This window comes from Lissotriton vulgaris, chromosome 8 (genome assembly GCF_964263255.1).
Source record: "Lissotriton vulgaris chromosome 8, aLisVul1.2, whole genome shotgun sequence".
In the NCBI taxonomy this organism is placed as follows: domain Eukaryota; kingdom Metazoa; phylum Chordata; class Amphibia; order Caudata; family Salamandridae; genus Lissotriton; species Lissotriton vulgaris.
The window spans coordinates 1,408,755,723-1,408,778,779 of record NC_141696.1 but is presented as its reverse complement, the minus strand read 5'-3'; the positions used below and the strand labels follow the sequence as shown (position 1 = coordinate 1,408,778,779).

The following is a 23,057-nucleotide window of genomic DNA, read 5'->3' as shown; positions in this document are numbered from 1 at the left end:
ATGCTCTCAATGATATTCCGGGTGGATTTATGTGCCACATTGTAACCTCTCTGGCTGGGGGTTGTGGGGTTGAGGTAGGGTGGCAGGACGAAGGAACGGAGTGCATATGCACTATCCCCTAATGTGGAAGAAAAAAGATACATTACTCAGATGCACACATTGACATACGTCTGCTTCATCTATCAAGGGAGTGTCACCCATTTCTTTACCTAGCAGGTATCCTTCCCCGAATTCACCTGCTGTCAGGCGGGTATAGATCCCACTGTTTTGGAAGATATATGAATCGTGGGTGCTTCCTGGGTATCTGGCCACTATATCGGTGATGATGTACTTGGCATCACAGATTGCTTGTACATTAATTATGTGTGTTGACTTCATGTTCCTGTATATGTGCTCTGTGGCAGCTGGGGGGCAAATGGGGATGTGGGTCCCATCAATATAGCCAATAACGTGTGGGAAGTTTGCCATGAGGTAAAAGTCAGTCTTGGTCCTGAGCAAGTCCGCATCAGTGTCTGGGAAGTGGATGTAGTGATCCATTCTTTGCATCATGGCCTCCAGTGGGGTATAGCTATGGAATATAATTCAAAGTTAAGGAATCTGCGACTAGATGTCTCTATGAGATGTAAAAGTTACTTACCTCCGTTACCATTATATTTGGTAGAGACACAGTCTAGCCGCAGATTCCTAAACGCCCCACCCATCCTCCCTGCTCTGCGAAGGGTTTTTGAGATCGAGGTTATAACCTTCAATGCTAGCCTTATTTGCCAGTGATTACTATATATATATATATATATATCTGTTTGGGCTAAACCAACACCTCGGCCTGGGCATTTAGCCTAGGTTTAAATATTCCGTTCACCACCCTTATTTCGAATGGTGTGGTTGGTAAGGTATGTGTGTACTTCTTTTGCACCCTGCTTTTTACGCAAGTGAACTCTTTTAATTTATTTCTTATTGGTACACATTACACCTTGTCACCGGTGATGTCCATAGATCATGTCCTAGTATAACTTTAAAAAGCAGTTAGTGTTGTTGTTGTAGGTTCTGTTTAACTGCTACAGTGCCTTTCATTACTTAATGATTGGTTCATAGAGGGTATGATCTCTCCTCTCTTATGGATTATTCTCTAGGATGCAGTTTCTTGTGGCCCTGTGTTAAAATGTATCTAATTGGGGATTTTTTCTAAAATCCTTGTCTAGTATTTTCGTACCGGTTGTGGTTTATTTTGATTGTTTCAAAGATTTTTTTGCACTGGCTCCGCATTCTGGTGTGGAAAGGTTTTGCAGTAGAAAACTGACATCAGCATGCCGAAGATTACTTTTATGGCTCCACTGCCGTCAAATCCAGAGACGGCCTAACCATGGAGCCGTAAGAAGCCGCCCGCCGGCATGCAGAGGTACTGCTGAAAAATCTCCAGATCCAGACTGGCTCCTGGGGGAAATTCCAAGTTAAGGAATCTGCTGCTAGACTGTCTCTACCCAGAGGCGCAACTAGAGACAAATTTCGGGGGGGGCTAAGAAAAAATTTCGGGTGGGGCTAATTCTTCCAACAGTATGCAGAGTGGAGATGCGGGGGCTCTCTAAAAAGGGGTGAAAAAACAACAAAGCCTCATTAACAAGCAAATGGTCTTTTAAAGACCTGTGAAGTACTCAGGTGTGGCTGTGTTTGTGCCCGGGACGCTGTCTCAGCGGGGCTGACACACACGACAGGGGGGAGGTGCTGAAGCCCTTTGAGACCAATGGGCGTTGCACGCCTGGAGAGAGCCCAGAGATGGCTACATATTACACATTAGTGTTATGTAGTTTTATATTACATCTTTGTGTTGGGTAGTTAGCTTGCACTCAGTCTGCAAACAAGAGGCTCTTCTTACTCCCAATATTATGTCATGGTTAACACTTCAAACACTTCACATGTAATATGAATGCAAAGGCTTTGCCTCATCTAGTACAGCTACTAAGATTGCAAGTTTTACATTCCTGCGCTCTTGTGATGTTTTGGCAGGCACAGCACAGATTAAACTGTCATTTATTTACACCTTAACCCCCACGTCTTCCAATTAAAATGCCCCAAAGACAAAACAGTTACCGAAGGAAACTATGTCAGCCCTTTTACTATAGTGAAACCAAAGCGCCATCAAATATTTACCAAGATGTGCTGCATATTCAAGGAGGAAATCGTCACTGTGCGTTTAGCTCACCAAATGTACAAGTCCACTTTTATGGCAGAGCGTGCCTAGCCCACGTCATTTCCTAATTGTCAGAGAGCTGCAATATGTAAGCAGGTCTGCGTCGGGTTTTCTTTCTCAAAAGCCTCATTTGCAAGTAAATGGTCTTTTAAAGACCTGTTAACTACTCGGGTGCGGCTGCAATTAGATGCTCGCCAGCCCCTGCCCGCGAAGCTTTGTCAGCCCGGGCTGACACACACGACGGGGGGGGCTGAAGCCCCGTGAGCCCAATGGGTGTTGCGCGCCTGTCTCTACCAGATATAGAATTACCGAAGGTAAGTAAATTTTAGATTGTTTCTAGGCCCTGTGCTCTTCTGCCCTGCCTATTGGTTTTCTATTGTGGCAAAGAGGTTTCAGGTGGTCCACCCCACCTGCTTCACTCTGAGCTTGGGATTGCAATGCTGCTGCAGGTCTGCTCCTCTTGGATCGATTCATATGGTTTTGTTTTTTCCATACTTCCTTCAACCTTATTAGTGTTCCAGTCGTTGAGCTGCTATGGATTGCATACAACAGGAAGAATATGGTTCAGATTTCAGGGATTATTGTCCCTGTGTGTGGGAGCTTTTCTATTCGGCTTCCATCTTTGCGGCACTAGGCCACACCCCTTAAGGCAGTTATTGTTAAACCTGGACTTCAGCGAGGTTGAAAGAATTTTCACATTTGGTCCCCTATTTTAGCCAGATGTCGCAATCACAAAGTCAAATACAATATGGATTTGTAGCTTCATGATTCTGCAAGCTTATTTTGGTAGGGAAATCATGTCTTGAATAGTCTGGCTGACCGGATTAGTATCAAGTTTCAAGTTTGTGTGCAAAATATGTAGTTTATTCCATCCGAGTTTTACTTCAGTTGTGCATAGTGAATTGTCTTTCAATTCACTGCAGCTTCAAAAACTCGAGATCACTTAGGGACTCATTATCGGTCCAAATAAACAGTCAAAATGTGCAGTAACCCAATTACCACACATTGTGTAGCTTGCAGACATTTGAAATTCATCAGAAAATCTTTGTTAAGCAGTTTCAACATAAAAGTAATGCCAAACCCTGCAACTAAAATGAGGGGAAAACAACATTTTCCATTATCACTAGCAAAGCATGATGGTAGCTGCTTCAGATATAAATGTGAAAATCTGTGCTGTATCCATTTTACCATCCCTTTGTGCCTCATTTTGACTCCAAGCAGAGGTAAATCTAGGCCTGGCAGAAACATTTGCCCTCTAGGGTTTTACCTCTGATTTAGTGATTTGTTGTCTGATAAAAGTAAAATGCTCTTCAATATCTAATCTTAGAGTTGTCGGATTTTTTTTAAAGACGTATTTCTGCACTTCTGTGGGAGACCAGATATATTGAACATAACGCCAGGACTTTTAATGAACCGGAAAGCTCAATTGCTAAGTCAGCTCAGAAGATCACTAAACTACTTTTGCAGTTCATCAGGTAAGAAGCATTCCAGTGTTTCATTTATCAGTGTATTTTTATTTATGCCTAGGCACATTATTTTTTAACTCTGATGCGTGTTCGTTATTAGTATTTCTTTACAGATTAGTATTTCTTTACAGATTTTCATTACAAAAATATGCGTGGACAATTATATTACTGCTTATGAGTATTGTAGGAAAGTGCCCCTTTTTGACATGGTCACCCCCTTTTTGCTCACTGATACTGATGTTGATCGGCAGTGCACTAGGACCCTGCTAACCAGGCCCCAGTGCCAGAGCTCTTTCCCTAAAAACTGTCCATGTGTTCAGTTGTAACCCAATTGGCAAGGTCTTTAGCTCCCTGTAAGTCCCTGGTAAATGGTATCACTTGTACCTAGGGCATGGGTACTGAAGAAGGTCCCTAAGGGCTGTAGCATGTATTACGCCACCCTAAGGGACCCACACACAAATTGCATGTAAACTGCCATTGCAGGATGTGTGAAATGGTACAAATCATTCCAAAAACACGACATTGCCCACTCCCTGTGTGCAATGCTTAAGTGCACTGTAATTCCTATATGTAAGTCACTCCTACAGCAGACCTTGGAGTCCTAAGGCAGGGTGCATTACATGTGAGGGCACATCTGTATGAGCAGATATGCCCCTGTCTAGTTCCATTGGTAAACATTGTAAGTGATCAGGAAGCCATTTTAAAGATATGTACTGGGCACTGGTCATTACAAGTTACCCAGCTACACAATAGCTTCACTGAAAATACTGATGTTTGGTATCAAACATCTTGTCTTGATGAATCTGTACTGTGGCCAGTATCAGATTTATAAAGACATCCACTCAGAGGTCACCTTGGAGGTGTACCCCTGAAAACTACTAGTTCTCTAGTGTGTTGGCTGACTGGTATCATCCAGCCTACCACCTCAGACAAGTGTATGACCGCCCTGTAGTTGAGAACCTGTGCTCTCAGAGGTCAGGGACAGTGCCTGTCCTGTGAAAGGTGTAGGAAGGTACATCCTGACTATGGTTGCCCCCAACTTTTTGCCCTGTGTTTTAGCTGGTATTGGACATAGTCGACCTGGGACCCTGCCAATCAGGACCCCAGGCCTACTGCTCTCTCTTTAAAATGGATTCCATGTACCCTTGGTGCATTTACCAATTGGTACTGGGCCACCTTATCAGACCCTGTAACACAGGGCAGAGGTGTACCCAGGGCCGCCAGGGGCTGCAGCATGTATTATGCCACCCCCGGCTGGCCTCCTAAATTTGACACAACTGGCTGCATGACAGCTGGGGCGAAGTCGTGTAATCACCCTTTGCTTTAGGTATAGTAGCTCTATAAATCAAATCAAAAAGAACTTTATTCGGTTTTCGTGATGAAAGCCATAAAAGTACAAATATACACAATAAAAAATACCAAGAAAGTTATTGACATCATTAGATTCAAAAATATAAAAGATTAATATAAAAGATTAATCTCTCACAGAGAGCACTATACTGTCTCTAAAGTCCGTGTTTGATGCAGCTATTTATTTTTCATAAGTTCATGCGATGCCTGAGGCACAGTTTTAGGTAGTGTACGACAGATTTCGTTGCTAAGATGTTTTCCAGAAACTGCAGCGCCAGGTATGCTGGGCGGCATCTGCGGATCTTCATAACTTTTAAAATTGGTGTAATCCACCTTTTGCGAAGTGGCGTATAAAATCTACAAAAGAAAAGAACATGTATCGTGGACTGAAATGAAACATAGTCACAGGGGCACAGTATCGTATTAGGTGTCCAAATGTTCTGTGACGGGAATGAAACCATGATGTGAAAGAGATTAAACCTGAAGCGGGTGAGAAGGAACTTTTCAAATTGCGTCAGGTCATACTGCAGATACGGTTGGATAGATGGAGTCAGTTGTATCATAAGGCAGTGTTGGACAGATGGCTTTCCTATTTCGGACATCAGTCGCAGTTGAGTTAGATGGGACAGGCATAGCTTTTTTAAGTCTTTCTTTGATACGTCTGTTACTGACTGAGGTTCTTCAAAGAACCTCGAAAGACCAATATCCACAAAAAACGACTTTACGTATCTTAGCCACTTAATCTTGTTCATAGAATCTAGTTTCATGCAGTCGTCGATAATTGCTCTTGTCAGATGACATTCATCTGTGGCCCATATTCTGCGCCACAGCATAATGGGCTGAATCTTAATGAGGTCTGCAATATGATCCAATCCAAGTTCCAAGTGGCAACCGAAAGTAGTTGTGGATTTAGGAACTGCTATTAAGAATTTTAAAAAGAGGTTTTCAATTTTCTGTATTTGTTCAGCGTTGGCTGTTCCCCAAACTCCTGCACCAAAAATGGCAGTGCTGATGCATTTTGCGCTATAAATTTTTAGCATCTCTGTTATAGGTCTTTTTCCTAGGCGAAGGGAGAACGCTTTTAAAGCACCAATGGTTCTTGAGAGAGACAGCTTACGTGATGTAATTGCTTGTTTCCAGTTAAACTCTTCGTCAATAGTGATGCCGAGGTATGAGTAAGTTTTAGTTCTTTCAAGTGGGATTTTATCCACAAATATTGACTTTACTTTTTTCCTTTTAGTACCAGCGTGCATCACAAAAGTTTTTTTTATATTGACTTTTAGATTGAGGCTTGCAATGAAAGTGCAGTAGTTGTTTAATGCTTTTTGTAACTGGATCGGAGTTCGTGCCAGGATCACAGCATTGTCAGCATATAACAATGCTGGGATCGGTCGCCGACCCACTTCTGGGAGATCTTGTACGCCTTGTAGCATGGCCGCTTCTAGTCAGTTTGTGTAGAGCGTAAATAGGAAGGGGGCCAGTACGCACCCTTGCCTGACCCCCTTCTGTACTGGAAAGCTGTCGGTGAGTTGGCCCTCCAGACCATATCGAACCTTTCCCGTGGCTCCAGAGTATAACTCACGCTGGAAGTCTATGATTGCAGGCTCGATCCCCATTTGTAGCATTATTGCCCAAAGTTTTGAATGTTCTACACAGTCAAACGCTGCCGTAAGGTCAACGTAGACCATGTGTAGAGTTGATTTTTTTGCTGAGATGTATTTTCCAGCCAGCAGTGTTAAATTTAAGACTTGGTCCACAGTGCTCAGGCCTGGCCTGAACCCAAATTGAAGATCTGATAGTGCCCCGTGTTCTGTGGACCACTCCTGGAGACGGTCTAGAAGTATCCTCCCTGCCATCTTCCCGACCGAATCCAGGAGGGAAATGGGACGGTAGCAGGTGGGGGAGTCTCTGTTGCCTTTCTTAAATATGGGGACCAGAATCGATGTAGACCAGGAGTTCGGGAGGGTGGTTTCCTTGGCTGCATTCAAGACCTTGGTTAGAAGAGGGGACCAGAGATCAGGGAGTGATTTGTAAAGGTCCATTGGGACAGAGTCCGGTCCTGGGGCTTTGCCATTTTTTGCAGTTTTTATCGCCTTTGTTACCTCATTCATAGTGAATTGAATTTTTATCGGGTAGTTCACTGGAGGGAGGAGCTGGGGAGTAGAGACCAAGTCTCCAGTTTTGTCCTTGCTGAAGACCTCTGTGAAATGTCGCACCCAGTCTTCGGCGTTTATTGCAACATCCAGCGAAGGCCCGTCGTTTTTTCCATTTAAAAATGGCGATTTTACGATTTTCCAGAAGGCTACATTGTCCTTTTGTGTGCTGCTATTTAGGAGTTGGGACCAGAGATTACTTTGTATCTCTTTTTTCCTCTGCCTCAGTGAGAGCTTGTATATTTTCCTTAGTTGTACAATCTCTTCTCTGTTTCGATCTTTTTTTGCTAAGGCTTTCTTTAATGCTGAATAAGTTTTTGTACACTGAGAGTCAAACCAACCTTTTCTTAGTGTATTACTTTGTTTCCTGGGTTTGGTTAATTCTGTACCGATGATTTTTACTATCTCATTGTAATTAGTCAGAATTTCCATTGGAGTGGCCAAGGGATTTAGACAAATATCAATATAGGTCATGCATTTTTTGATTATACTTGCGCAAGTTACGTCTTGATCAAGGTTACCCCATTTGAGGGTGAAGCCATTCAGTCTATTTAGTGTAAGGTTCTCTTGGTGTAAAAGGCCGTTGTAATCCTTTGCTTGCGTTTTGTGATGACCAGGCTCTAAGTAAGTTAGTCTAAGTGGATAATGGTCGCTAAGTACATTAGTATCCACTGCGAAGTGATTTATGCTTGTGGCGCTGTTAGTGGAGATTAAGATGTAATCAATTAATGTTTGGGCGCCTCTTCCATGGAACGTTGGTTTAAATTGGATAGTTGGCGTTGCTAACAAGTTTGCGAACCCTATGTCTGCCTCAGACATAATAGCCTGTATGATGTTTCCTTCCTCTGTATGGGAAAAATGCGTAACAGGGTTGTCTTGTTCATATGTGATCCCACATGTTGGGGCGTCGCTTTTGCTGCAGATATTAAGATTGAAATCTCCTCCCCAAATTATGGGGTGGGTAACTTTAGCATGTTTGTTTTTTAGTTCATTTATTGTATCATTGATTTCGCTTAGAGCTTTGGTGAATTCCGACAAGGTCATATTATTATAAAAATTTATTATGGTATAGGTGACTTGGTGTGATACCTTTATGTCAATGATTTGGTAATTCTGAAGAAGTAGCTCTATATCTAACCATACAATGGACCCCCGAGTTTTTATCAGTCACTCCTATGGCAGGCCTTGACAATCCTGAAGGCAGAGTGCGTGGGCTCGTGTGAACTGTGCCCTGGCCCGAGCCGAGCCGGTTGCGGCTTGCGGATCAAAGACCCAATGGCTGTTCCATGATAACGCGTACCACATCGGTAACTTCGGTGTCGCGTTATCAAAACATGTCGAGTACGGTGTCATACGAATCGGGATGCTGCCCTCTCACCAACTCTGGCGACGAGGTTAGCATTCCGCCCTTCTAGAGGGACACGACATGTACGTAACTGTGAACCCCGATTAAAGTTAACTAAAGCCTCAGCTCCACAAAATGGATGCTGCCACCTCAGACACGAGTCTGACCTCCTGCTGCTGGGAGTCCTTCCAGCGAGGAGCGCTTGGACAAAGGGTTTCCTGTCGAGGGCGGTGTTCGCACCGTCCCAGACAGGGTTTGTGTATTCTGGGTAGGTAGGGCTTTTGCGAGAAGGTGACTGCGGAGTGGCACCCCGGTGCTCACTACGCATCTGCCGGTCAGAACCAGTTCCAGGGGCACCAGCCCTGGCCTGGGGAAAGTCCGGCAGGGGAGAGGGGTGTAACTACCTCCCTTCCTGGTCCCACCCTTAGGGCAGGACCTAGTCATGTACCCACCCCTTTCTTTAGAATAAAGGCCGGAGCGGGGACCCTTCCAAATTAGATCATCTTTGAATCAAGAACTACTTTCTACGAAAGGACACTCAAGACTCTTCTCAAGATTTCTCCCTTGTGACTAAGGAGTAGTCACCCTGCATCAGCGGGCACCATCTAAGAACTCTGCGGTTTGCTGCAAGTCCTTCCTCAAGGATCCGACGGCCCAGCTCGACGAGAACCGGCTTCCCTGGCACCTCTGACCTCTACCCACGTCATCAGCTCAGCTGTGATCTGTGGGTGCGACGAGACCTCGAGGGACCGGCCATCATCAGAACCTGCACGCTCTTAATCAGCGCGACCATCGAAGCAATTCCCTGGTGAGTGCTCTGGGGTCCGAGAAGCCCCGACCCTGAGCCGCTCCAGCACCGAAGTGCAGTCCCCCAGCATCTCCACGATCTGCGTGGGGCCCTTCTGCTCGCTGCTCAGCACGTTGTCTGGTCACTAGCCGCTGGCTTGTGCCCTTCTGTGACGACATCCGACAATCAACACTGCTGGTCTGGTTGCTCCAGACTGGCCCTTGCTTCCATCTTTGCGAGAAGCACCCCGGACCCTCCTGGTCCCCTCAAGACGCCATCTTAGGCCCACCACGTGGCCCTGAGATCTGCCAAGGCTTGTTGCCCCATCCTGGGCCCAGCGACGCCGACAGCATCATCCTTCGTGGGACAGCTCGCACCTCCGCCGTGGTCGCCGACAACGCCTCCTGGTCCGTGAGACTGCAGAGCCTAGCGTCGCCCACTCACCTGGTCGAGGTGACGGCCAACCGGTGCCATCCTGGTACCCTCTGACTACTGGCTAGTAGTACGAACTTGGTCCCCTCTGCTTTCAGGTATCAACAATCTCTGATCCAGGCTTGGATCTCATCGAACTATTCATCACTGGTCGCCGGCCAGCAACTCCTTTTCTTCCGGCTCCTGGCTCGTCAGCGAAGACCCCGACGCCTGTAAGACTTGTGCAGCCGCAGCCCTCGTGGCTAGGTAACTCGGCATTTCGGTGCCTGCATAGCCTCTTTACTCTAGGGTCCCGAGTCCCTCGCTTCCGACTTGCCTTATCGGGTCCGCCCGAGACCTTAAACTTTCCGTGTCCTCGGACACTTGTTTTAATTGTGCACTTGAAGTATTTTCCTAAGAGATTTGGTTTGTGCTTAGTACCCTGTCCTCATAAAGAGTCCAGGGCTGTTGTGAATCTTAATAAATATCCTGTTTATTTTCATAACACTTGTGTGGTGTCCTTTCACTGGGTGTTCAAGGGGTACATGTGTGGTAAACAGCTGGCTTAACGCGCCCTCTCGAGTCTTTAGCCTTAGACTGCTCGTATCCACGCTACTAGGATAGCTGGTCTATAGGTTGACTTACAACCAAACACCATAAGGGTCGTTGGAACGATACATAGCGGTCGCTAGAATAGCGAACGTTGCATATCGGGCCAACTTCTCACAAAAGGTGATCACACCTCCTCCAGCAGGATGGCTATTGAATTTCACATTTAAAAGCCAGAGGCTGCAAATTTTCTGCTGCCTTTGATGTGCGACCCTGGCTTTCCCCAGACCTAGGGAACTCTACCCCTCTCCTGAGACCCATTTGGCACGAGAGCAGACGAGAAATGAAATGGAAGGTGTCACACCCCTAAGGTGGGCCACCAAAAATGGACAGTCAAGGAAGGGTTTCACCATCTTGATTTTGGTGAAACAAGGAACTCTTGATCAGGATTATGCCCACTCCTCTCAGGAAGTGATCATATAGGGGGGTGTAGTCACCCCAGGGGTGAGTAGCTTATTGGCTACTACCCTTAACATCCCTAAATTAAGTATTTAGGGACCCCCCTCGGAACCAGACCATCAGATCTGTTTACCTGGGAACAGAAAAACGACAGAAAAGAGCAGTCACCACGAGAATTGAGGACTTAGCCTGAACTTGGCGCCAAACCCTGCCTTGCTGCTGGTACCTCAACAATTGCACCGACCAAACTCCTCCAAAAGCTGTATATTTTCCCAAGCCCTTGACGGACTGTATCACTTCACCAACTGTGTAGCATCTCCCTTGGGGTGGAGGAGTCAACCCCCTATAGCTGTAGTCACCAAGCACACTTGGCCTGTACTGTTTTGCTGGCCATCAGAACACAGAGGGAGCATCTCACCAGGAGGATTTCACTGTGGTTCCAGAAATTCAGCCCCGTCTCTCAAGTGAGTTTTGAGACACTAGACTCTCCAGGAGCCTCCCAGCACCAAGTACCGGCGCTTTTGCCATAGCCAAGGTTTGTTGAGTGTCCAGTCAAGACACCACTGCTGCAAATACCGACCTGCTGACGAGGGGCTTCAGGATCAACGAGGCCCACACTTTAGAGTGGCCCCGCTGACCTGTTTACTTCCTTTCTCTAGGTAACCCAAGAACTGTGAGAGCCTTTAACTCCAGCGACCCGAGCCCCCCAGCCTCGGTCCACAGAAACCAACTGGGTCCCATGGCTCATGCAACCCTCACGAGCTGAGTCCCCCTTTGAGTTCCACCGTTCTTGTCCAAAAGTCTTCACCTGCAGCCTTTTTGTTACTGGTATCTTTCCATTGGCTTTAACGTGTAGTGCTCTATGGTACCATCGCGACCAGTGCCTCTGCACCCTGACACACAACGGCAAGTAAACCCGAGCTCCTATCCTGAAAGGCTCCCCCAACAACCACTTGCAAGTATATATATGCAGTGTATGATTCTCCCTTATGATAACATTACCGCGTTCGAGGCTCATTCCTCAAAACCATTATATCGCTTTAACTTTGTTTACTTTAAAAATACTCTCCAAAAGCCTGATTCCGATGTTCTTGGTGTCTAATTCTATATGTAAATCTGTGCGAATTTTCTTCTTGAGTGAGTCTCATTTATTAACTCTGCATGTACTACAAATGTTTATCACTACCCTCTGATAAGCGAAAACTATTCGACCACACTATCACAAATACAACACTTCCGATTATTAAGTTAAGATCTGTAAACCAATAAGGGTCGTCTGTACTTTTTGCATGGTGTGCCCTTACATTGGCACTACCAGATAAAAAGTCCGCTTCCTACAGCTATTGATCTGATCATACCATTGATGATCTTTACACTTTTTAAAAAATATATGAGCTTGTACCTCCTCACAGAGCCCAGGGGTTCTATGTCATCGCCTGTGCATTTTGAGGAAGTTTCAGGTATTGATGCGGATTGAAAGAGGTCCATGGACCCTTTAAAACAAGAATCTGAAAGAGACACGTTAGTGATAGATTCCTTACCTTAGAATATCCCCAGGCGTCAGACTGGATCCGGAAAATTTTGCGTAGCAGTACCCTTGCGCGTCGGTAGGCGTCGTCTGCGGCTCCGCGTCCGTCGTCGGCGTCGTGGGCGCCGTGATGACGTCGTCGGAGTATATAGACGCCGCCTCCGCGTGCTGACGTCAGTTCTTCTTTTTTCCGCGCCAGCCAGCGCAGATCTGGAAAAAGCAGTTCCCTGGTCATTTTTTGACTAACTTTTTGGATCTTTTTGATCTCTTTCGAAGTCTTCACGACTCCGACGGTGCCGTTAGGGATGCCCGGCTTCAAGCACTGCGGCGGTTGCGAGCGACTCATGTCGGTTACGGACCCGCACCGACTGTGCCTGACGTGTTTGGGTGTCGACCATGACGACGAGGCCTGCTCCGACTGTCGGGCCCTCTCGAGGAAGGCCAGGCGGGAGCGGTCCCGCAGGCGACTCGAGATCCGCCAGTCGGCCCCGCGCCGAGTGAGGTCCCGGTCCCGGTCCCACGGGAGGTCGAGGGACAGGTCGCGGGGGCGGAGCCGTCACAGCTCCGGGAGTCGGCGCCACTCCTCCGGGTCCAAGTCGTCAGGTAAGAAGCATAAGAAGTCGAAGAGACGTCATCGCTCTTCCGACTCCCCCCGACGCTCGCGCGATGCGGCCGGGGGTTCGGGTGACACCGCCCACGCGGCTCCTCAGGAGTCGCGGGCGCCGCGTTCGGCTCCATACCCCCCGGTCCCTGGGCTGAACGCGACGCCGGGGGAGATAGAGCGCTTCCTCATGGCCATGAGGTCCCTTTCTTCCCCGACGGGTTCCGCGGCGCCTTCGGGCCCAGTGAACCCGTCTGGGGGCCCTAGTGGGTCGGGTTCAACCCCGACGCCGTCGGGTGCTTCGGCCTCGACGCCGCCGACGTCTCCGACGCCGGCGCCACAGGGCTCTGCGATCCCGACGCCGCCGCTGCCCTCGGGCTCGGCGCCGCAGGGTTCGGCGGTCCCGGCGTCGTCGGTGCCTTCGGGTCCGATGCCGCAGGGCGCCGTTCGGCCCTCGTCGGGCGATGGAGCGTCCCCGGTGGACCTTACGACCCCCCCGGGGTCGGTCCGTGTGGTGTCCCCGCCGGCGTCGGTCCCGGCCGACGCCGTCCCCAATTCCTCCTCTGTATGGGTTCCGGCGTCGGGACGGGGCCTGTCGGTGCCGATCTCGACGCCGGTCGGGGATTTCCGTCCCTGTGACCCATCCTCATTCACTTACGACCCTGAGTCTCAGGAGATGGGGGAAGTGGAGGATTGGGAGGGGTCTGAGGACCCTCTGACAAGGGAATGTCAGTCTAACATGGACTGGACAGGAGACCTTGGGGAGGCCAGTGGCCTGGACACCTCTCCAGACACTGGATTCGTCTCTCCTCCTTCCGTGGCTTCGGAGGAGGGCGCTACATATAGTGTGGTGTTGATGAGGGCTGCTCAGGCCTTGGGCCTCGAGCTCCCCGTCGCGGCCGTGAGGACTAATCTCCTCACTGAGGTCCTTAAGCCGCAGTCATGCTCCATGGAGCCAATGCTGCCGTTTAATGAGGCCTTGTCGGACGTTCTGTTGGGCACTTGGTCCAGGCCCGCTACAGGTTCGCCTGTAGATAGGAACGTGGCCAGACGCCACCGCCCGGCTCCGGGCGACCCATGTTTCCTGTCCACCCACCCCACCCCCGAGAGTCTGGTCATGCAGGCCTCTAACTCCCAGACCGCCTTCCCGTCAGCACCCCCTGATCGGGAATCCAAGAGGTACGAGGCCTTTGGCAAAAAAGTCTTCTCGTCCCTTAGTTGTGGACTGCGGTCTTCCAACACCGCATGCCTCTTGGGCCGTTACACCCATTCTATATGGGACACGGTGGCGGAAGTGCTGCCAGAGTGCCCGTTGGAGGTACGGGCCAAACTCGGCCAAGCCCTTGTGGAGGGTCGGGACGCAGCGAAGTATTCGATCAGGTGCGGACTGGACACCACTGACTCGCTGGGCAGAGCGATGGCTACGACGGTGGCGATTCGACGCCACGCCTGGCTTAGGTCCGCCAACTTCTCGGCTGATGTCCAGAATACTCTCATGGACATGCCGTTCGATGGCCGTCGCCTCTTTGGCGACAAGGCAGACCACGCGCTCGAGCGCTTTAAGGACTCCAGGGCTACGGCCAAGTCCTTGGGCCTCTCGGCCCCGCGCCAGCAAGTGGCTGCTTTTCGCTCCTTTCGTGGCCACGGAAGGGGCGTCCCCACACGTGCCGCCAGCCACTCGCCGCAAACTGTCGTCCAGCGCGGCGGCGGCCGTGGAAACCGCCGTGGAGGCGGTAGGGGAGGCAAGCGGAGCCAGTCCACACCTGCCCCCGCAGCATCCGCCTCTAAACCCTCCTAGTCCGTGCTTTCCGGCCCAGGTGACGCCAGTGGGAGGCAGGGTTCGCCATCACCACTCTCACTGGCGCACAGTCACTTCGGACAGGTGGGTGCTGCAGATCGTCCGAAGGGGCTACTCCCTCCCCTTCGAGACGACCCCTCCAGCCATGCCACCGCAACACCACCGCGTGTCGGGGGATCACTTGCGGCTCCTGCGGGAGGAAGTTTCGGCCCTCTTGGCCAAGGGGGCCATCGAGCGCGTTCCTGGGCCAGAAGTAGGACGTGGTTGCTACTCCCACTACTTTCTGGTACCCAAGAAGGGCAAAGGGGGCCTACGCCCTATCTTGGACCTGAGGAACGTCAACGGCTTCCTCCGGAAGGAGCGGTTCAAAATGCTGACACTGGCTCAGGTCTTGGCTGCCCTAGACCCAGGAGACTGGATGGTAGCGTTGGACTTGCAGGATGCGTATTTCCACATCCCCGTCCTGCCGGCCCACCGGCGTTACCTGCGGTTCACGGTAGGCCTCGAGCACTTTCAGTTTACCGTGCTCCCCTTCGGCCTTACCAGCGCCCCACGGGTGTTCACGAAGGTGATGGCGGTGGTCGCAGCTGTGAGAAGGTGGCCTGATATGCAGTGCTCACTATTCTAGTGAACACTATGTATCAGTCCAGCAACCCTTATTGATGATTGGTTGTAAGTCAACCTTATAGACCAGCTATCCTAGTAGCGTGGATACGAGCAGTCTAAGGCTAAAGACTCGAGAGGGCGCGTTAAGCCAGCTGTTTACCACACATATACCCCTTGAATACCAAGTGAAAGGACACCACACAAGTGTTATGAAAATAAACAGTTATTTATTTAAAGATCACAACAGCCCTGTACTCTTTATGAGGACAGGGTACTAAGCACAAACCAAAACTCTTACAAAAAATACTTAAGTTAGCACAGTATATACAAATGCCCGAGGGGCACGGAAAACCATATACTCTGAAAGTGGAATGCGAAATTCCTAGCAGGTAAGTACAGTACTAATAGCTTTTGGAATCGCTAGGACTTGACTAGGGAATCGTTAGATTACGTCTAGGAGGCCTAGGGGACTCGGGTGCAGTGTGTGCACTCTCACGCGAGATGCGGGACAAAAGTCTATGGTAGCTAGGAAATAGAAAGTTAGTGTTCTCGGGCGAACCCGACCTGGTAGGGAGAAAACGAAAGTAGATTCTGACCCTTGGATAGTGAGGCTATGCTGGGGCACCGAAATGCCGAAGTTACCTAGCCCAGGGGCTGCAGCTGCATAGGTCTGAAAAGACGTCGGGAATCCTCGTAGACGGACCAGGAGCCGGAAGAAAAGATGCTGGCCGGTGACCAGTGAAGAAAGTTCAGTTGGATCCAAGCCTGGATCTCGAAGATGGATGACACCTGAAAGCAGAGGGGACCAAGTTCGAGACTACTAGCCAGTAGTCAGTGGGCACCAGGAGGGCACCGGATGGTAGCCACCTCGACAAGGTGAGTGGGTGACGCTTGACTCGAAGATCTCACGGACCAGGAGGCGTTGTCGGCGACCAGGATGGAGGATCGAGCTGTCCCACGAAGATAGAAGCTGTCGGCGTCGCTGGACCCAGGATTGGGCAACAAAGCCTTGGCAAATTCAAGCCCACGCGGTGGACCTAAAATGGCGTCTGGAGTGGACCAGGAGGGTCCGGGGTGCCTCTCTTGAACAAGGAAGCAAGGGCCAGCCTGGAGCAACCAGACCAGCAGAAGAGTTGTCGTCGGGCGTCGTTCAGAAGGCCACAAGCCAGCCGGCTAGTAGCCAAACAACGCGGTGCACAGCAAACAGCAGAAGGGCCCCACGCCGATCGTGGAGATGCAGGGAGGCTGATCTTGGGTGCTGGAGCTGCGCAGGGTTGGGGCTTCTCGGACCCCAAAGCACTCACCAGTGGAAGACTCGGTGGGCTTGCAATAAAGATGTCGTGCAGTCTTGGCGATCGTCGGTCCCTTGAGGTCTCGTCGCACTCACGGTTCTCAGCTTTGCTGTAGAGGTGAGTAGAGGTCAGAGGTGCCAGGGAAGCCGGGTCTCGTCGTGCTGGGTCGTCGGATTCGTGATGAAGGACTTGCAGCAGGCCGCAGTGTTCTTTAGGATGGTGCCTGCGGATGCAGGGTGACTACTCCTTAGCCACAAGGGAGAATCTTGAAGAAGAAATCGTGAAGTCCTTTCGAAGAAAGTGGTATCTTGATTCCAAAGATGATCTAATTTTAACAGGGGGCCCGCTCCCATCTTTATACTAAAAAAGGGGGCTGACCCGGTGACTAGGTCCTGCCTATGGGTGGGACTAGGTGGGGGGTGGTTACACCCCTCAGCCATGCCGGACTTCCCCAGGCCAGGGGCTGGTGTGCCCCTGGAACTGGTTCAGACCGGCCTATGCGTAGTGAGCACCGGGGTGCCACTCAGCAGTCACCTTCCTGTAAAGCCCTGCCTACCCAGGATACACAAAACCATGTCTGGGACGGTGCTAGCACCGCCCCTGACAGGAAACCCTTTGTCCAGGCTCCCCTCGCTGGAAGGACTCCCAGCTGCAGGGGGTCAGACTCGTGTCTGTGGTGGCAGCATCCATTTTGTGGAGCTGAGGCTTCAGTTAACTTTAACCGGGGTTCACAGTTACATACATGTCGTGTCCCTCTAGAAGGGTGGAATGCTAACCCCGTCGCCAGAATTGGCGAGGGGTTAGTATTCCAATTCGTATGACACCTTACTCGACATGTTTTGATAAAGCAATACCAAAGATAGCATTTAACCGCGAGGATTATAATGCACTTAAGAGTATATGGTATGCGATATCATGGAACAGCTATTAGGACTTGATTCCGCAAGCTGCAGACAGGCTCAGCTCATGCCAGAGCACCATCTCACACGATTCCAAGCACTCTGCCTTCAGGATTGTCAAGGCCTGCCATAGGAGTGACTGATAGGAATCTGTGTGTCCATTTTAGGGTTAGGTATAGGGATACTACACCTACAGCAAAGGGTGATTACACGACTTTGCCCCAGCTGTCATGCAGCCAGTTGTGTCAGATTTAGGAGGCCAGCCAGGGGTGGCATAATACATGTTGCAGCCCCTGGCAGCCCTGGGTACACCTATGCCCTGAGTTACAGGGTCTGATAAGGTGGCCCAGTACCAATTGGAAATGTACCTAGGGTACATGGAATCCATTTTAAAGAGAGAGCAGTAGGCCTGGGGTCCTGATTGGCAGGGTCCCAGGTCGACTATGTCCAAAACCAGCTAAAACACAGGGCAAAAAGTTGGGGGCAACCATAGTCAGGATGTACCTTCCTACACAACCCCCCCCCAAACGAAAGGAGATAAGGCTATCCTTGTCCAGGTAAGCCTCTATTACCTAAGTGGCCATATAAGGAAGTACCAGCTCTGGCTTGGTTTCCCCCTGTGTCATGGTCCACTAGGCAACCCCTCACCCTAAGGGTATCTGAGGGTCTCCACCATAGGGAATCTCTATCTCTGGTGTTTCTTGGGAAAGAAGAAGGCTGATGCTGGGATGGAGTGCTGAAGTGAGGCTCCTCTACCTTTGGGCCCAACTTCCTCCAATCACCATTCATCATGTGTGCCTTTCTTTCTTTAGCTGAGATGCACTGAGCTCTCAGGGTCAGCCTCTGGCTACCTAAAGCTGGAGGCTGAGTCCCTCTGTTTGGCTTACTGGAGGGACAGGTCAGGTCTGGGGTTTTTAGGCCCCATGTTTGACTGTGCCCAACAGTGTCCAGCTGTGGGAGGTCCCTACCTACTTTTAAGGGGGATCCCTCAGGAGTCTGACTTACTTTCACTTGGCTAGGTTTACCAGCTTCAGTGACCCTAATCTGCTGATTAAGTGGTTCCTTTGGACAGGGGGCCCTTTGAGGTCCACCACTGGCCTCCCTGACCTCCACAGCCCTGGGCTGACTGAGACAGGGTAGAGAGGTGCAGGTTACCTGCTCCAGACTGGGTCCCACCTGGGAAGGGTCCACTGCCATCAGGGGCTCTGCCAGGCTAGGCCCGACTACCTCTGGGGCAGTTCCTTCAACAGGGGTAGAGTCAGTTCCCTGAGGAGGCTGGCTCTCACCTAGTGTCTGGGAGGGGGAAGACTTTTCTTCCTCCTCAATGCTCTCTGTTTGAGTGGAGTGATCCATTGTTTCAGGCTTCACAACCTCACTATCTGTCTGAGTAGAGGCTGAGACCATTTCAACCTTGCCAACCTTTTCAGGAGGGCACTCAGTTTGTGTTTGGGCTGTGACTGTCACAGCCCTCCTATCCTGTTCTGGAAAGTCTGTCTGAGCCTGGGCAGTGGCTACCACTGCCCTTCCAACCTTTTCAGGGAGGACTGGTGCTTGGACTGGGGCTGTAGCTATTACTGCCCCACTAACCTGTCTGGATAGGCCTATCATTCTGGAATGGGTTTCTTGTTCCACCTCAGCCCATGCTGAGAGTTCCAGGTCATTCCCCAGTAAGCAATCTACAGGTAGGTTATCTGTCACTGCCACTCTCATGGGCCCTGTGACATTACCCCAGCTGAGCTTGACTACTGCCATGGGATGCCTCCTCTTCATTCCATGAATGTCTGTCACCTGATAAGTAAAACCAGGGGTCAGTTGAGCAGAGGGGACCAGATGGTCACTCACCATGGTGAGGCTGGCCCCTGTGTCTCTGAATGCCTCAACTTTCTGACCATTCACTAAAACTTCTTGTCTATACTTGCCCAAAATGTGGGGTCCAGTAGTGAAGTTGGCAAACCCCATGCCAGTCTCACAGACAAGAGTGTGGTCAGGGAACCTGGCTAGGCCATAGTCCTCCTGTTGGCCCAGAGTAATGCCCACCACATTCTTGGGGGCACTCCCACCACCTGGGGGATTACCACTAGTGGTAACAGGAGGTTTAGGAGTATTACCTGGGGGTATATTTCCCTTATTGCCATTTTTAGGGCAACTGGCATCACTTTTGTAATGGCCCACCTGTTTACAGGTATGACAATAAGGTTTCTTTTGCTCTGAAGGAGTGTTCTGGGACCCCCCACCCTTGTTGGAGTTTTGGGGCCCTTGGGAAGTCTTCTCTGTGGATTTATCCCCACCCTTCTCTTGAGGCTTGGTTAATTCCTTTTTCTGGTCACCACCCTGGTTTTTAGGCCTAACCCTGGTTCTGACCCATTTGTCTGCCCTCTTAATTAGATTATACAATCCTTTAAAATCAGTAACCTTACTACCCAGTAGCCAGCCTTCAAAAGCCTTAGTGGCACAATCAACAAAGTCAGCCCAATCTTGAGACTGAGTTTTCTGGGTGTCTCTGAACAGCATCCTGTATTGTTCAGTGGTTAAACCAAACCCATCAACCAGTACATTCTTCAAGACTTGGTAATTGTTAGCATCCTCCACCCTTGTGGTGAGGAGCTTATCTCTACCTTTACCATCAAAGGAGAGCCACAAGATAGCTGCCCACTGACTTTGGGGAACACCCTGCACAGTGCAGGCTCTCTCCAAAGCAGTAATCCATTTGTGGATGTCATCCCCTTCCCTAAAGGGGGGCACTATCTTATTCAGGTGCTTTTTATCAAAACTCCTTTCCCTATTGCTAGGTTTATTGCTGCCACCAGTGGGAACTAGCCCACATAATTCTTGCTCTCTAGCAAGGGCAAGTCTCTCTTTGGCCAGGGCAAGTTCTTCCCTTTCAATCCTCAGTTTGACTGCCCTTTCTTCAGCTTCATACACTCTCCTCTTAGGGGAAGACATTCCTCTGTGAGAAGAGTTGAGAGAGCCATTGGTTCGAAAGGATCTGCTAGAGCCTCTTGATAGAGACCTAACTCGTCCATTCCCAATGTTAAGCTGACCTGAGAGTGGGCCCAGGAGTCCCCCAGTACCAAGCTCATGTCTGCTTAAGTTGGACCTGCTTAGTCTACTGACTTCTAGCTGTCCCTTATCTGCCTCATCCCCAGACAACTCATCCTCCTCCTCAGCATCATCTGCCTCATGGAGGGGATGGATATCAAAGGGACCCTGTAAGGAGGGCATACTTCCTTCTGGATTAGAAGGGTCTGGGTTACCAGCCCTACTGGCATCATAGGCCTCTAAGAGACCAATCAGAAAGGAAGTGGTGGGGTTAGACCCCTGTTTTAGTTTCCTGAGAGTACACACTTGTCTCATCTCATGGAAGCTAAGAGCAGTATATTTTGAAGGGATGACCTGTGGAGGGTCAACTGACACAAGGGGAGACTCAGTGTTTCCTCCTGTGACCGACATACTGCTTCTAGTGTGGTGTAAGTGATGCACCTACCTACACTATGTGTTTACCTACTGATCCCTTGCTAAGAGTTGCAGCCAAGGTGTGCTAAGCCTTGAGGAGCTACAACAGCTGGTTCAGTAGAACTCAGAGTATTCTAAGCTTTAGTTATGTGTACCTAACAGTACTTATGTGATCTTTCAACAAGATATTCTTAGGATACGTGTGGTAAAACAACAGCAAGCTCAAATCCCAACCGCTGCTCACCAATGTGAGAAGGTGGCCTGATATGCAGTGCTCACTATTCTAGTGAACACTATGTATCAGTCCAGCAACCCTTATTGATGATTGGTTGTAAGTCAACCTTATAGACCAGCTATCCTAGTAGCGTGGATACGAGCAGTCTAAGGCTAAAGACTCGAGAGGGCGCGTTAAGCCAGCTGTTTACCACACATATACCCCTTGAATACCAAGTGAAAGGACACCACACAAGTGTTATGAAAATAAACAGTTATTTATTTAAAGATCACAACAGCCCTGTACTCTTTATGAGGACAGGGTACTAAGCACAAACCAAAACTCTTACAAAAAATACTTAAGTTAGCACAGTATATACAAATGCCCGAGGGGCACGGAAAACCATATACTCTGAAAGTGGAATGCGAAATTCCTAGCAGGTAAGTACAGTACTAATAGCTTTTGGAATCGCTAGGACTTGACTAGGGAATCGTTAGATTACGTCTAGGAGGCCTAGGGGACTCGGGTGCAGTGTGTGCACTCTCACGCGAGATGCGGGACAAAAGTCTATGGTAGCTAGGAAATAGAAAGTTAGTGTTCTCGGGCGAACCCGACCTGGTAGGGAGAAAACGAAAGTAGATTCTGACCCTTGGATAGTGAGGCTATGCTGGGGCACCGAAATGCCGAAGTTACCTAGCCCAGGGGCTGCAGCTGCATAGGTCTGAAAAGACGTCGGGAATCCTCGTAGACGGACCAGGAGCCGGAAGAAAAGATGCTGGCCGGTGACCAGTGAAGAAAGTTCAGTTGGATCCAAGCCTGGATCTCGAAGATGGATGACACCTGAAAGCAGAGGGGACCAAGTTCGAGACTACTAGCCAGTAGTCAGTGGGCACCAGGAGGGCACCGGATGGTAGCCACCTCGACAAGGTGAGTGGGTGACGCTTGACTCGAAGATCTCACGGACCAGGAGGCGTTGTCGGCGACCAGGATGGAGGATCGAGCTGTCCCACGAAGATAGAAGCTGTCGGCGTCGCTGGACCCAGGATTGGGCAACAAAGCCTTGGCAAATTCAAGCCCACGCGGTGGACCTAAAATGGCGTCTGGAGTGGACCAGGAGGGTCCGGGGTGCCTCTCTTGAACAAGGAAGCAAGGGCCAGCCTGGAGCAACCAGACCAGCAGAAGAGTTGTCGTCGGGCGTCGTTCAGAAGGCCACAAGCCAGCCGGCTAGTAGCCAAACAACGCGGTGCACAGCAAACAGCAGAAGGGCCCCACGCCGATCGTGGAGATGCAGGGAGGCTGATCTTGGGTGCTGGAGCTGCGCAGGGTTGGGGCTTCTCGGACCCCAAAGCACTCACCAGTGGAAGACTCGGTGGGCTTGCAATAAAGATGTCGTGCAGTCTTGGCGATCGTCGGTCCCTTGAGGTCTCGTCGCACTCACGGTTCTCAGCTTTGCTGTAGAGGTGAGTAGAGGTCAGAGGTGCCAGGGAAGCCGGGTCTCGTCGTGCTGGGTCGTCGGATTCGTGATGAAGGACTTGCAGCAGGCCGCAGTGTTCTTTAGGATGGTGCCTGCGGATGCAGGGTGACTACTCCTTAGCCACAAGGGAGAATCTTGAAGAAGAAATCGTGAAGTCCTTTCGAAGAAAGTGGTATCTTGATTCCAAAGATGATCTAATTTTAACAGGGGGCCCGCTCCCATCTTTATACTAAAAAAGGGGGCTGACCCGGTGACTAGGTCCTGCCTATGGGTGGGACTAGGTGGGGGGTGGTTACACCCCTCAGCCATGCCGGACTTCCCCAGGCCAGGGGCTGGTGTGCCCCTGGAACTGGTTCAGACCGGCCTATGCGTAGTGAGCACCGGGGTGCCACTCAGCAGTCACCTTCCTGTAAAGCCCTGCCTACCCAGGATACACAAAACCATGTCTGGGACGGTGCTAGCACCGCCCCTGACAGGAAACCCTTTG

General features: G+C 50.1%; 1 protein-coding gene across 1 annotated transcript in view; it reads left to right on the top strand.

Annotated features, from left to right (window-relative positions):
* BRWD1 (bromodomain and WD repeat domain containing 1) overlaps nt 1-23,057 on the top strand; it is a 2,503,800-nt gene that overhangs the window by 1,643,255 nt on the left and 837,488 nt on the right. The window contains exon 32 of the mRNA XM_086935423.1: nt 3,535-3,660. Coding sequence (XP_086791549.1) covers nt 3,535-3,660 — 126 coding nt within the window. The remainder of the gene's footprint in view (nt 1-3,534; nt 3,661-23,057) is intronic.